The sequence below is a fragment of the Diplotaxodon limnothrissa genome, linkage group LG4 (assembly GCF_057381915.1).
Source record: "Diplotaxodon limnothrissa isolate DT_005_m linkage group LG4, D_limnothrissa_male_GT1.1, whole genome shotgun sequence".
Taxonomy (NCBI): domain Eukaryota; kingdom Metazoa; phylum Chordata; class Actinopteri; order Cichliformes; family Cichlidae; genus Diplotaxodon; species Diplotaxodon limnothrissa.
In genome coordinates, this window is record NC_140599.1 from 27758563 (window position 1) to 27774133 (window position 15571).

The 15571-nt window shown below is 38.8% G+C and overlaps 1 protein-coding gene across 2 annotated transcripts; it reads left to right on the top strand.

Moving 5' to 3' along the window:
* Nucleotides 1-3824: 3824 nt before the first annotated feature.
* Nucleotides 3825-13931, top strand: itgb3a (integrin beta 3a). Of its 2 annotated transcripts, none has more exons than XM_085352745.1 (15): nt 3825-3960; nt 4967-5052; nt 5516-5720; nt 5978-6230; nt 6377-6539; nt 6837-6998; nt 7086-7181; nt 7269-7358; nt 7473-7607; nt 7688-8117; nt 11798-12020; nt 12424-12524; nt 12761-12877; nt 13266-13432; nt 13814-13931. In XM_085352745.1, the coding sequence occupies exons 1-15, from the start codon at nt 3825-3827 to the stop codon at nt 13877-13879; spliced, it is 2430 nt and encodes an 809-aa protein (XP_085208871.1). In that variant the 3' UTR covers nt 13880-13931. The 2 variants fall into 2 exon arrangements, with proteins under 2 accessions (XP_085208871.1, XP_085208873.1); XM_085352747.1 differs by having other exon boundaries at nt 3887-3960; nt 4958-5052.
* Nucleotides 13932-15571: the final 1640 nt, after the last annotated feature.

Sequence of the window (15571 nt, forward strand, 5' to 3'; positions counted from 1 at the left end):
GCATATCCATGCCATGAATCGCTTGAAATCTGGTGACTGTGGAGATGATGATTTGAATAATTTAAGTACCTCATTGTCATGTCCAGGAAACCAGTCTGAGTTGATTTTGTGACATAGCATGTTATCTTGCACCCATCAAAAGGTGGGTACATGCTGGTTATAAAGGAGTGTTTGTCAGCAATACTCAGGTACATTCAGAAATTTAAATCTTGTCAGCCACCCAGAGTGCACCAAGAAAATATCTTCCAAATGTTACACCACTCCATATTGACAAGGTAGCTTCACAGAGTTGCTGAAGATATGCTGGCTGCTCTATTGGATTAAGAGCTGGTGACTGTGGAGAGTATTTGAGTACTTTGAATGCACTGTCATATATCATATTCAAGAAACCAGTTTTAGATGATTTGAACTTTGTGGGAATGTATGTTATCCTGCCAGAAGCAGCTACTGGAAAATGTATATGTTGGAGTGAAGTCAGATGCAGAGACGTCAGCAACAATACTCAAGGCTAAAGGGTCCAACATGTGCAAATAAAATGTTTCTCACACCATTACACCACCAACAATTGCAGCATAAATCCAAACTATTCAGGCAAGGCAAATTTTCCCAATTTCGTTTAAATTCACCTGAATCCCCGTTCTGATGCTCAGTTGGAATTCAGCAGGTTTTCTTGGCCATGCTTAAATGTCTAAATGTTATTGGCTCCTATGTGTTTGGCCAGTTAGACATTTGCCTTAATGATCAGTTGATAGGTGCACCTAACAAAGTGTTTGGCAAATCAAAGCACAACATAAAACAAGGCAACAATACATATAACAGTACAGGACTGTCTCGGGTGGTTTATTTCTCATCATTGCTTGGCTCATGAGAGCTTGCTCGCACATACTGCAAGCTGCAGCTCCCTTTGCCTGTCATTAATAACAGTGGATTTACACCACTTGCACAGAAAACCTGGAGGAGCTAAACACCTATAGGACTCACAGTTACACATGATTATATTATAATAATTATACATTGACGTAAATGACATGGATACAGACTTTACACAAAACAATCATTAAAGTTATTTTTAAGAAGATAGTGACTTCTTTAGTTTATATACAAGTGGATATTAGACTCTCTAAGAATGTGTGTTGTCTGCTGTTTATTTAAGACACAGTTTGCAGAACTTATAAATTTAATTTAAGAATTTCCTCTCCTGTGCAGACATCTCATGCTCTCAGATGCCACCCATTAACCTCATTTCCACTTAGTCATAACCCCACATCTCAGTAAGCAGGCTACCATGATGTGCCTCGTCATTTCTGCCTGTTTACTCTCAATGTTCAGCCACTTTGTCATCTTCAAGCCCTTTTTTCCCTCAGCTGTCTCTATATGTAACAGCAGGCAACATTAGAGTTCCCACGGTTCTGAAGTCTTTAAAAAACAACAACAGAAAATCCCCCTTTCCATTTGTCCACCCCTCGTGTGTTCTCAGTTGAATGTTTTTTTATTTATTTTTACTTTTTTCACATATAAGCTATCATCCCCCGGGAGGCAAGTGTAAGCCGCAGAGCCGGAGGAGCTAGTGTAGGAGGAAGATCAGATAGCAAAACTTCATAACGCATATACACATTTTCCCACGTCAGTGACTGTGGGGCGCATTTCATAAGCTGGCTGACCACACACCTGAAATACACCTTAAAAGCTCATATCCCCGATTTGACCTTCCCACCTGCCAGCTAAACCCACGAAAGCAGGAAATGGTAAGCTGAGTGCAGTTAACCAAAAGCTGATTTTGCCCGAGTGTGATTGTGTTTGGATATTGGTCCAGTGTGACAGCATTTCAGACTCAGCGAAAAGCTTAAAGGGCTCCAGATAGATCTGTAACATAGGTCAGAACCCCTCCACCCCCTTTCTTCCTCCTGCTCCACTCCTTGCTTCTTGTTCAGTCTTAATTGGCTGCCATCTGACCCAGTCGGCAGCTTTTTATTCAGGACAACTGGCGCTATGCTCATCCCAATATGTCACTCATCTGTGGGTGAAATCTCCACAGATGGCTCTAGAGCCAATAGATCCAAATCAGTCAATACTGAAGTTTGGTTTTCATTGCCTGCAGTGTATTACCTGCACACTGCACCCACACCCACAGCTTAATACCAGTAGAACAGTTAACTATTATAGCTTTTCTACTCATTTCTCTATTTCTGTCATTTCTTCTAGTGGCAATTCTTGGACACTGATAGCAGTATCTTAGCAACCAGACAGAGATTAAGAACGGGACACAGGGATAAAGATTCAATAAATGGACAAATGTTCAGATAAGAAGCATTGTCTGCTTCTACAAGCACGACCATACATAAACACACCGCTGCCACCACAGACTTCCCAGGGTTGATTTCTGTAGGAAATTGTTTATCCAATTTCTTCCTCATTTTTAAAATGTATTTATTTAAGTAACTTACTTGTTCAATTGTTATAGAAGCTGGCACATGTCCAAGTGCTCCAACATTTACTGGAATCGAAGGAGGTCTTCCGTGGCATGAAGCTGTGAAACTCAAGTCTCTAGTGAACTTTTAATAATAGCTTGAAGCAAAGCCAGACATTAAAACAAAATCAGGAAAGGCCTGCAAGTAGTTGCCACTTACTTATTGCTGTTAATCTATCGCCATTTACTCTATTTTCTCTTTTAGGGATTCTATAAAATCTTATAGAACCCCACATGATATGTCATGTGTTTCTAGTTTTGCCAGAACACATTTCACATTTTGAGGCGACTGTTATATGCTGTACTCCTGTCGGTCCAGTAGAGGGCATGAAGGCATGCAAAGCGAATAACATTTAACAGGATTTAACAGCCACTTTAAGCAGTTTTGTTTTGTTTGTTTTTTTGCATATACTATTATATATTGTACATATATTTATTAGTTTCAGATTTAGCCATTCGTATATTTTGCCTGTTTATGTTATTGTATTTTGCACAACTCTGTTGCTTGTGAAGCTCGCACACAAGAATTTCACTCGCATGTGCTGTACCCGTGTACCTGCACATGTGATGTGACAATAAAAGTGATTTGATTTGATTTGACATGCAAAGCAACACAAATCACCAGCTGAGGTTTTCACAGCAAGCCACCGTACAAGCTCTATTTAATCACAGGGCTCTAATGAGTAAAGCTTAAACTTGTAGTCTGCCACTGCAGTTCAGGTTTCTGACTAATAGGCATTTGTAGTCTATGTTGTAAGCTCACACTCGCAAGTGATAAAATAATGCATTCATTCTGGTGGGAACTCTTTTTTATAGGCATTTTTGCAAAAGTTGACCATTCTTAGAGTATAATAATCTAGTGATTAGCGCAATTTTGTTGCACGTGTACAACGACAGTGAAGAGCTATTTTATTCTGTTGATGGAATTCTCTTTGACGTCCCTCATATCATTTCCACCAAAAGCAATATTTAACTAAAAATGTATTTATTTCTTATGAAGCGTTGCCAAACCGCTGATGTTCTCAAAATCTAATCACGGTTTCATTTCATCACTTGTTTGAGCCACAGCTTTCAGAGTTCTGCAGACCTGCTTAAGAAATGTCTCTAGAAGGTACAAAGACTCCTAATTTCAGTCCGATGAGTCACTTTCTCTACTTCTGCGAAATGAAGAAGGATTTGTGTGCTTGATTTCTGACGACACTCGTTGCTCTTGTAACCCTGCAAGTAATCCATCAGCACCGATGGTTATCAAACAACTAAGAGAGCAGTCTAAACATGTCACGGGACAAATACTGTACACACTGTGGATGGGAGTTTGTTACAGTATTAGGCGGTGGGTTATGACCTAACATGCAGAATGAGGAAGCGTGAAGTTGCACAGACACATACGACTCACTTCAGATCCCGGTTCATTTGCTGTCCAGTCATGGGGACTTTAACAGACCGTCTAGCTATACTGGTTCTCCTTTTGTCCACAGCATCAAACGTCTGCGGTAAGATGGTTTAATGAATAATATTTTATTCAGCCTTAGGCTATTTTTTTTCACCTGCCGATGTGTATTTTTGTCTCATGTCTCTGAAAGCATAAAGTCGATACATGTGCGTGTGATCACAGTTATTTAATAACCTACAATTTTCTGAAAAGGAAAAATAAAACCGCAGCTGAATATCTTAACTAGATAGGCGCTGCTGTTTAGGATCTGTAATTGCGCTGCTTCCTCGTAGCTTTCGCCACCTCTCCTTATAAGGGAGTGAAAATAGTCGGGATGTGTGTCCCATTGGAAGGTGACCTGCTCTGGCTTCTCTGTACTCCACATTATAACGCTCATTATTTCAACTTAACTAATATTTTTTTCTTTTCTTTTCTTTTCTTTTCTTTTCACTTGTCATCAGTTCAACTTAAATACCTTAGCACTCACACTAACTTTTGATTTCACTGATGATCATTTTTGCTTGTTACAAAACAAAGCCAATCAATGAATGAACTTAAGTTTTGTGAATGAAAAGCAACATACAATCAGGTGAGTGTAGTAAGCAAGTGCATTTACATGAGATGATCTTTGACTATGTCTGACTATAATTACTTATTGGCACTTATTTATGAACTGAATGAACTTAGGTCATGTTTTTATATAATGCTTATTCTCTCAGATCATTTACTTTAGCTCACATTTAACAAACTTGTCACTGCTGACCGTGTTTCAGTGTTAATCTACAATCAGCCACACCCAAAGGCCTCACAAGAGAATGCACTGAAAAGGGAGTGGACTTCATTATTCTTCTAACTTTTTACACATTCAACTCAATTTGAAGAATTTAATTATATCCTCTTAGACTGTATCAAACACTTAGAATCTTATAGTATCTGAAAAGAGCTAAGTAGCATCTTAGTGCTACTTCGTGTAAAACCAGTCAACAAACTGGTTGGAAAGTTAGAAAGACACTATACTCTATAGTATTGCATGTATTTTTACATTTTTCTGGGTGTCATTTTCACAGATTCCAATGTATGCACATCACGAGGGGTCACAACATGTCAACAGTGTCTGGCTGTTCACCCGAGCTGTGCATGGTGTTCTCAGGAGGTAAAAACACACACATAGACACGGTTTCTACTCACTCCTCCCCCTCACTCCTCAGTGAAGCAAGTTAGAACTGAAATCTCATTCCCCACCAGCTTGCTTCATTCCATCACCCTCTAAAGCTTTTTCATGGTACCTAGTCAACACAGATATACACCCTAGGCTCTCAAGCATAATTAAGAGAAAATTGTCCTGCTGCGTCCAAATAGCCAGGACAGGCACCTCCACAGATATTGGTTATTTGTTTGGCAATTTTCTTGTTGTTGTTTTTTGTTTTTGTTGTTGGGGGGGGGTTAACATCCAGATGCCTAAAGGGATTCATCATAATGTCTGGAGACTGGGGTTCTTTTGTTTGTTAAGAAAATGTATAAACCACTACACTATGGAGCCACTTACTGTTGTATTATATACATTAAATTAACTAATGAATGCAAAAGGCCCAACAGAATGGCTGTGATTGTTTCAGGAGTTTGGGAAAGGGGCATCTGGCAAATCTCGCTGTGACCTAAAAGAGAATCTACTGAAAGAAGGATGCAGCGCAGCGTCACTGGAGTTTCCCTCCAGCACCCTCACTATTCAGCAGGATGTGCCGCTTAGTGACAAGGCATCAGGAACAGCTAAAGATGTTACTCAGATCAAGCCTCAAAAACTCCAGATGACTCTAAGACTAGGTATGTTAACACCCAACCAGATATCATCTGTATAAAGATCAGGAGATACATGCAACAGCACCATTATGCAACCAGCCATAAAGAGTCATTATTATTGTTCTACATGTAGAAATAGCATGACGGATGTAAACTGATATTAATATTACATCTTTTTCTCCTGGTAGTAGACACCTTTTGAGTTAATTGTGCTGTGTAGTTAATCAGTTTTATCCTCTGTCCCTTGTCCAACCCTGTGGTCCTCTTCTTGTTCCCCTCAGGTGATGCCAAACGTTTCACTGTGTCTGTGAAACAGGTGGAGGATTATCCCGTGGACCTCTACTATCTGATGGATCTCTCATATTCAATGAACGATGACTTGGCTCGCCTCGTCACCTTGGGCAATGATCTTGCTGCAGCCATGGGCAAAAAAACAAGCAACCTGCATATGGGGTTTGGGGCCTTTGTGGACAAGACTATGTCCCCATACATGTACACTTTTCCTTCACAGGCAATCAGTAATCCGTGCTATGGGTAGGTATGATGCAGGCTGTTGTTAGGTTTAAAGTAGATAAGGAGCTCTGGTGGAGATTTTTCTACCAGATGTGTTTAGCAACTTGAAATTGATTTTCCTTTTTCACTGATTCACTTTCCCACTATCTCACGCTTAATATAAACAGGATTGGTGTACAATGCCAGGCTCAGTTCAGTTTCAAGAATGTGCTGTCACTGACAGAGAAGGTATCTCGTTTCACTGAGGAGGTGAGGAAACAGCAGATATCGAGAAACAGGGATGCTCCAGAGGGTGGATTTGATGCTGTCATGCAGGCGGTGGTGTGCAAGGTATAAATAGCATAAATATGTCAACTACAGATACACGTCCTCAGAGATTTTGCAACACAGTATGACCCTATGGAAAAGAAAAAGAATGTTTTCTTTTCCTATTAGCTGATGTTATATACACATAAGTCTCTAAACATATACTTTTCTATTATCAGCTCCTTTTGAGTTTTTTTTAACACATATTGGTAGTTTTTTCAACTTAATTATACATTTGCTGTATGCTTTATCTTTTTTTTATGGTATATTTAACTTTTTATATTATATTTTATATTATATTTGTGTATCCATCATAATTAGGATAAGATTGGCTGGCGTCCGGATGCGTCACATCTTCTGGTGTTTACCACTGATGCCAAAACTCATATTGCTCTGGATGCGCGCATAGCTGGTGTTGTCCAACCGAATGATGGAGAGTGTCACCTTGATAGTGACAATCTTTACAACAAATCTACAGTGCTGGTAAAGAGAGACAGTTAAATGCATAATTTTAAATGTTTTTGGACAAAGTGCTGCTTTTCCAAACTATGTTCTTCTGGTGTCTTCCAGGACTATCCCTCTTTGGGGCTATTAACGGAAAAAATGACCGCAAACAACATAAATTTAGTTTTTGCTGTGACCAACGAAGTGATACCAATTTACGATGTAAGGAAAATGGACTGCTTGTGTCACATGATAAATTTACTATTGTAAAAAACTTTCACTATCTTACCACCATGTCTCTATTGCCAGGAATACAGTAAGCTTATTCCAGGCACAACCGTGGGAACTCTGTCTGGTGATTCTGGGAATGTTATTCACCTAATTGAGCAGGCATATGCGGTAAGGAGTTTTTGAGGTTGGAAAGACAAGTAGAATTTGCAAAATAATGTTGTCTATTTGATCTGTAAAGGTACACTAGAACCAATATGTGATTTATACCTTTAATCTGAGCAGAAAATTCGGTCTAAAGTGGAGCTGGAGCTGTTGAATGTCCCAGAGGAGTTAAATCTTTCTTTCAACGCCACTTGTCTAAATGGAGAGGTCATCCCCGGAATTAAGTCCTGTACTGGCCTCAAGATTGGAGACACAGTAAGTAACGGTTCAGGAATCTTCAGTATGCATCCAGTATTTCTACACAGACTATCAAAGAGGCATTTCTTCCTCTTCAGGTGTCATTCAGTGTTGAGGCTCAGTTGCGGAGCTGTCCTAAGGAGAAGAGTCGCACCTTTACCATCAAACCTCTTGGCTTCAAAGATGCCCTTGAGGTTACGGTGGATTTTGCCTGTGGTTGTGAGTGTGAGGCAAAGGCACAAGCCAACAGCCCCCTCTGTAGCAACGGCAATGGGACCTTCAGCTGTGGTGTTTGTCAGTGTCACCCAGGTCGGCTGGGCCCGCATTGTGAGTGCTCACTTGAAGACTACAGTCCATCTGATAATGCCAACTGCATCCGGGAACCAGAGGGCCCAATCTGCAGTGGAAGAGGCAACTGTCTGTGTGGACAGTGCTCGTGTCATACAAGAGGGTTTGGTCAGGTGTGGGGAAAGTACTGTCAATGCGATGACTTCAATTGTCTGCGCTTTAAAGGAGCTCTGTGTTCTGGTGAGTAAATTGTCGTTGTTGTTTTTTTTTTATTGTCAAATCTTAAACCATCAGTTTAACATTTTGCAATAGCACAAAACCTGATGCACAAACTGAAATCAAAGTAAACCTGCAGTGGTATGTGCAAGTATATTATTCTAAAATCATGACATTTAAAAAGTCTGTAGTAAGGATCTAGAGAAATTCTAGAGACTTTGCAAAAATGTCCAGGTTATTAAAACATCAAGCATATTTTCTTAGTTTTGCGGTTATGTTTCCATGCTGATTTGGGGATTTACACAAAATCCCCCTTCACTCAATCAGCTTTTGAAAATATCAAATCATGGGCATTGAACTACCTGCAGGGCACTAAAGATACACAAGATAATATTATATCATATTAAAAGCTGTTTTCTTCACTAAGAGCAGGAAAAATGAAGTTTCTCTTCCCTTTTCTTTCCTTGCTCTGAGGCTTTGTTGTATGCTTTCTTCCTTTCTCTCTTTGTATATAAACATATCTCAGTTGGTTTACATAGTTTTCCTATTACATAGGTAGATAAGCCAAAAAACTAGGCTACTTAAAGTGCCTGTGCCATCATTAAGACAGTCTTTTCTTGCTTATAACAGACATGTAAATTAGTACAAAATTATTAAACATAAGCAATCATACTTATCAAATGACCAACGCTTTGTCAGACCTGCAAATATTATGTCTGTGCTCTGTAGAAGGCCAGTCAGAGAACACACCCATTTACTGCTATGTTTTTGTGATATGCAATTGCTATCTCTATCATTCCCAAATGCAAGTTGGTGCAACTCACTACAGAGTTACTCAATTACAATAATAAAACTTTAGTAAGCTTTGTCCTTGAGTAATTTATTGTTGCAGCATTTTGGCTCTATGATTGGTAAGAAGGAGTATGACTAATAGTAGAACAGGAAACTGCTCTTTAAAAGAAATAAGGAAACTTTTCCTATTAGGGTTAGTACTCATTCTGTGTTTACTCAAACTTTGGAGTAAACATGTCAAGTACACGGACTTGTGTTACTGAGGTACCTCTTCTTTCTACGGTAATGAGGACGCGAATACCATGAATCACGTACTTACAAGCAAACTTCATGGAGCTATAAGAAAGTGCATTCAGACACAATAAGTTAGCCTGAAAGATCCTGTCAGCTTTCATTACAGGACGTGTAAGAAAAATCCATTTTAGAGATGTTAGTCAGTCACCCACATTTTTTAAAGTATATTATTGAAATTGGAGACAGTTAGTAGTCCACTGTAATTTTCAGTAAAGTGCAGAAATATGACACGAAAGCCCCAAATTAGGCATGCATCCTCTGGAATCAAGTTTTACCTGAAATAAACATACATTGCCAAGCTGATATCCAAATGTGACATACTTGTGTCAACAAGGCAAATGCTCACACAGGTTCTTTCTTAAGGAAGATTAACTTTTGCAGACACAAAGCCAGCACTGGTGTAAGTCAGTCTATAGAGCATTAGTGCTAAACCGCAGTGTGCAGAAGTGGTATTTAAAGCATGAGTGTCCCTTGTCTGCATCTTAGTTGAAGCTACCACGACACAGGGCATAAAAAAAGTTAAATCTCTGTGACGTTCCCTGTGGGTGTGCAGATCTCCTACTGATATGAAGCTGTTTCAGGGCTCAAGAACAGGAGCCAGCAAGCACAGCCCCAGGGAGCACAAATAGGAGGGAGGAGACTACAGCAAAGTTTGCATTCCTCTGCTGATTTTTGTTTTTTTACCTTTCCTCATCAGTACACGTTACTAGATTCTGTTTCCGCTTGTTCTCCAACAATGTAAGGTTATGTTTTAGTACTCTGTCTTTGTCCCTGTCCTTGTCCTGTTATCGTGGCCCCACTATTAACCTGTGCTCTGGGATTTGTTTAATTGACTGAATTATTGTGCTTGCTCACAAAGAAATGAGCATGATGTAAAACTAAAAACCCCTTTTCATGTTTGTGAATCATCTTTCAGTTAATGAAAGCAGCACAAATACTGACTCCTATTAAGTGTTGTGTAGAGAAAAACAAAAACTAACTTGTGACTCAAAGCATTTTTCTTGTTTCCAAAGCCTTTATACATATCTCAGCTCTTATGTTGTTGACAGAGTTACTGAGAAAGATTACACAACAACTCCACCGCCGGGCTTTATATGTGAAATTGTTAACCATTAACACGGACGGCCCTGCTTAAAACACATTTTAAAAAGAAAAGCCTCAGCTGACAGGGTGAACACGGTGGAATTGTTTGTCGAAGCTTTGTTGATTTGTTTTGAGCTCTGGAATTAGTTACCCTTACACCTTCTGTGATCTTTCAGCACTAGTCACTCCCCCTGTCTGATCCAGATGGACTGTGACTCACTCGCTTGGCTCATAATCATCCAATGCCAGTTTAGTTTCCTACCCTGTTGTCGCTGGAGCTCTGCAATAATATCCAAGGTGGTGTAATGTGCTGATGTGGGGTGTTGCACAGTAATGCAGGAAGAAAAGCTCACCAACCAATCTTCTCAGGAAATGGATGACAGCTTCCTAAAATGACTGGGTATTTCCATGCTTTCTGTGCTTCACAACATCTGAGGATGTTTGTGTCACTCTGTGTGTGCCTGCTTGCCCGATGGGATCAGGAATCATTAAACTGTACTTTCACAATAGAACATTTTCTGCCCTTCTCACAGTGGGGATGATTAAGGGAAATGCGTGACTCCCATTGCTGAGTAATTCAGATGCAAAAACAGCTACCAAGTTATTGCTTAACACAGCAGCATTTTCAAGGGAAGATTAGAATGATGTGGGAAGAAATCTGAAACAGATGATTGTTTTCAAACGCTGACTAGTCTTTTTTATTATTTAAACAAAACAGTTCAAGCAAAGGTCATGACAAAGGAGGCAAAGTTATCATTTTTTACAATGAATGACAATGAAGACCTAAATATAGACCTAAAACAATTAAGCAATAAAACCACATCACTTAAAACATAGTACATACACTCTTTACTTCTGGGGCCCCCCATGTGCAGCAGCCTGTTACAGCAGCTCTGCTCATTTCTGAGCTTCTTTCTTATTTCATCTTTATTTTCTCGTAATTTTTAACTGAAGTTTTAGCAATTGGATTCTGCATGTACTACTGTTTCATGCTAGTTCTGGTCATTTTTCTAACAAATTTCCCACGAGTGGGTCTAATAAAGGTTTATCTCTCTCTCAAACACTCACTCTCTAATTCCACTTCCTTCAAAGAACATTACAGTGACCTTGCATTCATTTCATGAAGAATAACACTCATCCTATCTAAGCACACTAATTAGGTAAGTATACACACAGACAAATGTGCACACAGATTCATTTATATTTATGCAAGTAGTATTTTGTAGGTTTGTGTCCCTCTTGTAGTTGTGCACTTAAACTGTATATTTTTGATTTCAAGTATTACAGAATAAATTTGAGCACTTTTATAGTCTAACCAAAAACTCACTTTATACCACAAATGACACTGTCTTTTTACAGAAACGTGCACACCTTACAGTCACACCTTGACCTAAATGAACCTACCTAGGTCTAGCCAGTCAGGCTGAAACCTATATTTAATCCCAGGATCTTTTTGCTGTGCCTCTACCATGTTAGACACTGCATCACCATGCTGCCACAAAGAATTAGCTTTTCATTCTTTTTCATTCTTTCAGGTCACGGGAAATGTGATTGTGGGGTGTGCAAGTGTGACGCAGGATGGAAAGGAGAAAACTGCAACTGCACCACGCGCACAGACACCTGCATGTCCAGCAGTGGTTTCCTGTGCAGCAGCCGGGGTATCTGTGATTGTGGAGTTTGCCTTTGCACTCAGCCTGGTGCCTACGGAGCCACCTGTGAGAAATGCCCCACCTGCCCTGATGCCTGCACGCTAAAAAAGTGAGTTAATCAGAGATGAAAAAACAACAGAAAAATCATATGAGAACTTGTAATTTTCAACCAAATGTAGACACATTTTCCTTGGACAAATTGATTAACCCTAAAAACAATTTCACTGGATTAGTGAGATATCTTGTTTAATTTTAGGGTAAGTGATTGATCAACTTATTGAACAATTATCAAATCATCCCTATGTGTAGACAGCATACTTGGCTTCTCAGGGCCCTACCTGTTGTTGGCAAAATAATGTTCTGCAAATAACTCACGTTTGCTTACGTTTTCCACATTTCATAACACAAACTACTCCTACATATTTTTTAGTGCAGACGCTATCATGTATAAGAGATGTAATGTGTGATGTCCGCTGAATGCATACGAAGTGAACCACTTACTGTTTTTGCAGGGAGTGTGTCGATTGTCTGCACTTCAAGAGAGGACAGTACATCAAAGACAACAGTTGTAATAGAATGTGCACCGATGAAATTGAAGTAGTGGATAACCTGGGTGAGAACTCCACCATTTCTAATCTCTTTATTGCTGCTATCCTGGCCTGTTGTGGTAATGTTGTATTTCTGCTTCAGATCATATGAGCATAATAAAATTAAAAGTATTTGGAGGCCTCATGAAAACATTGTGGTCAAAGAGTATTGTGGACTGCTCGATACTTTAGTCTCATAAACATACCTTAAAACAATGTATTACCTTGTTCTTCATCTTCACACGATCTCGTCCCACACAAGCGGAAAAACGCAATGGAGTAAACTGCTCGTACAAAGATGAGAACGACTGCGTGCAGCACTTCCAGTATTATGTAGATGTTGCCGGCAAATCCATTCTGAGCGTCGTGAAAGAACCAGGTACTGTGAAAGTTTGTGTGCATTTATGGGATTCTTAAACTGCCAGAGAACTGAGCGTTATAATTTAGGCACATTATTAGGGGAGAATAGTGTGTGCTTGAGTTCCATTTCAGTCTGTTTTTCTGGACAGCCATAGCAACAGGGGAACAGTGTGTGCATCTTGTAATGTGTTATTATCTAAAGAACACATGATCAGCCAGTTACCCACATCCACACTCTCCCACACCACAGAAACTCAGACACATTGCATTGATGCTTCAAATAATTGTGAAATGTCTCTCACCAGATTGCATTGATTGCTTAACTTCTGATTGCACTACATTTCTTAGCAAACATGGTGCCAAAAACTGTGAATTAGCTCAGTTTCTCCCTCTCTCATGTCTGTCAGAGTGCCAGCCTGGTGCTGACATCTTGGTGGTGCTGATGTCAGTGGCTGGAGCCATTCTGCTACTGGGCCTTGTTGGCCTGCTCATATGGAAGCTGCTGGTCACAATCAAAGATCGCAGAGAGTTTGCCAAGTTTGAGGAGGAGAGAGCCAAAGCCAAATGGGATACGGTGAGAAATAACTCCATTGAAACACCAGAGTACAACAAAAGCAATATCGTTTGGCTTTCTATAACCTCTAGTGCTTTTAACAAATCTTTTTTCAATTTTAAGACCCAAACATGAATATGTATAGGGTTTTTTTTTTTCTTTTTATTTATTCTTTTGAATTTTAAATTGTTTCCATGATATTCATTTTTTACTTGCTTTTATTATTGTTCAGCACTTACTTTGTTTGTAACTTTGTTTTGAAAAGTGATTTTCTAAATACAAGTAAAGTAATGCCAATACACTGTAATAACAGAATATATCTGCCCTCTAGTCTAGCCTGCATATGGCAATGTTACATATCACCATGGAGCTGAAGTAAACACCACTGTTTTATTTTCATAGGCTAACAATCCTTTGTACAAAGGAGCTACCTCCACCTTTACCAATGTAACATATCGGGGAAACTAACGACTAATGGCCAAGAGGAAAATCTCAGGGGTCAACGACAAAGAGGGAATGTAGCAGCACAGAAATGGATTGCAAATGAACATACTGTACACTGTCATGTGACCAGCTACTGTAGCTGAAAAAGCAGTTAATGTGGTCAAGAACTTGATGTAATGATTGTACATAATATAAAAGGAAAAAACAAAACAAAATGTTTTGTTATAAAGAACAGATGGCTGTGTTCTTAGTCATTCTGTTTCTACACTGTTTCACTTCTGGTGTATTCTAAAATACTAAATGTGCATTTAAGAAAAGGAGATTGGTTGTTACTGTGGTTTCTCATTTTTGTGGTATTGTGTCCACCACTGCAATATTTTTTAAGATGAATATTTCTGTACACCCATTACCACTTCTCCTTTTTCCTAATAGTCAGTTATAACAGTAGCAGCAACGAAACTGCAAGAATGCAGCTACTGCAGATCTAGTTTATAGTGACGTCTGGGATGTACGTTGTATTTAAACCTCCTAGGACCTGAACGTCCACATATGTGGACATCACATTTTGGTTTTCTAGACCAAAATACTAAATTTTGCTCTACAAGGTCCTGATATCCACTTACGAGGACATTATAGTTCCACTGTTCTATCAAAATTTAAAGTGAATGTCCTCATATGTGGATCTCATTTTTCCCAGAAACAAAAATCAGGTAAAAAATAAAATCACATAATTCTTTGTTTTTACATTCATCGGGTCCCAATCAGCCCAAATAGCAAAGAGCAATTAAAAATGCATGCTATGAAAAAGTTTGGGTCTTAGAAGGTTAAATGCAAAAAAGAAATTGCCACTTCAATAATCTTATAACATAATTCTATAAAGATTTTCTTCTATTTTGGTGCTTTTGGGGATTTTTTATATATATATTTTTCTTTTGTAAAATATATAACTTATTCTGTGCTCTGTTGTACCTTTGCTTTTGTAAATGTAAGTCTGATTTGATTCAGTTCTCTACTGACCACCACTGTGCCACACCTTTTTAGCCTCTCTGAAATGTGACGTACATTTTGGTTTTACATTCGTGGTTCTCTCAGGATGTTTGCATTTTTTCACATCTTCTAAAGTTGTTAGCGGTTAAGTTGAAGACACAAATATTCAAGCAACTTTTGTGTGTCACTTGTGTGTTCCTTTGAAAAATGTATATATATTTTTTGCTTATTAAGATCTGACTTAAAACAGAAAATTGAAATTGCAATAAACATTCACTCATACACTCTTCAGCAAGGAGCTAATTGTTTTTGTTTGTTTTCTCCCAACTCTATTCATACGAAGAAAAATAATAAAATGATTTTGTTATGGAGGCATTGCAAGAAAATCAAATCCCTGCACAAAGAAATAGAAAATAAGCCTATAGTCACTTGATTTTATGCAATACTTTAATAATGAATTAGCTATGATCATGCACACAGTTTCACTGTGATGTGTGTTTTGGAAACTATATTCTGCAACAACTTATCTGCTATCAAGTTAGTCAACACTTCCTGTTTTGAAGCACACAGGATATTTTTTCACATATCTACAGTATGCAGTTCATGCAATATGATATACTTCTCTTCTATCTACATATTGCTGTCATCACTACAAGTATCCAAATTGTTACCCAGTACTGCTTTCAACTGCTTTGCATTCAGCATTTCAATATCCTGGCTTTGTTATGT

Coding starts and splice junctions, on each gene's coding strand:
- itgb3a (XM_085352745.1), top strand. CDS start 3,825: ATGAGGAAGCGTGAAGTTGCACAGACACATACGACTCACTTCAGATCC. Junction 6,231..6,376: donor ATCAGTAATCCGTGCTATGG/GTAGGTATGATG, acceptor TAATATAAACAG/GATTGGTGTACAATGCCAGG. Junction 7,182..7,268: donor AAGTGATACCAATTTACGAT/GTAAGGAAAATG, acceptor CTCTATTGCCAG/GAATACAGTAAGCTTATTCC.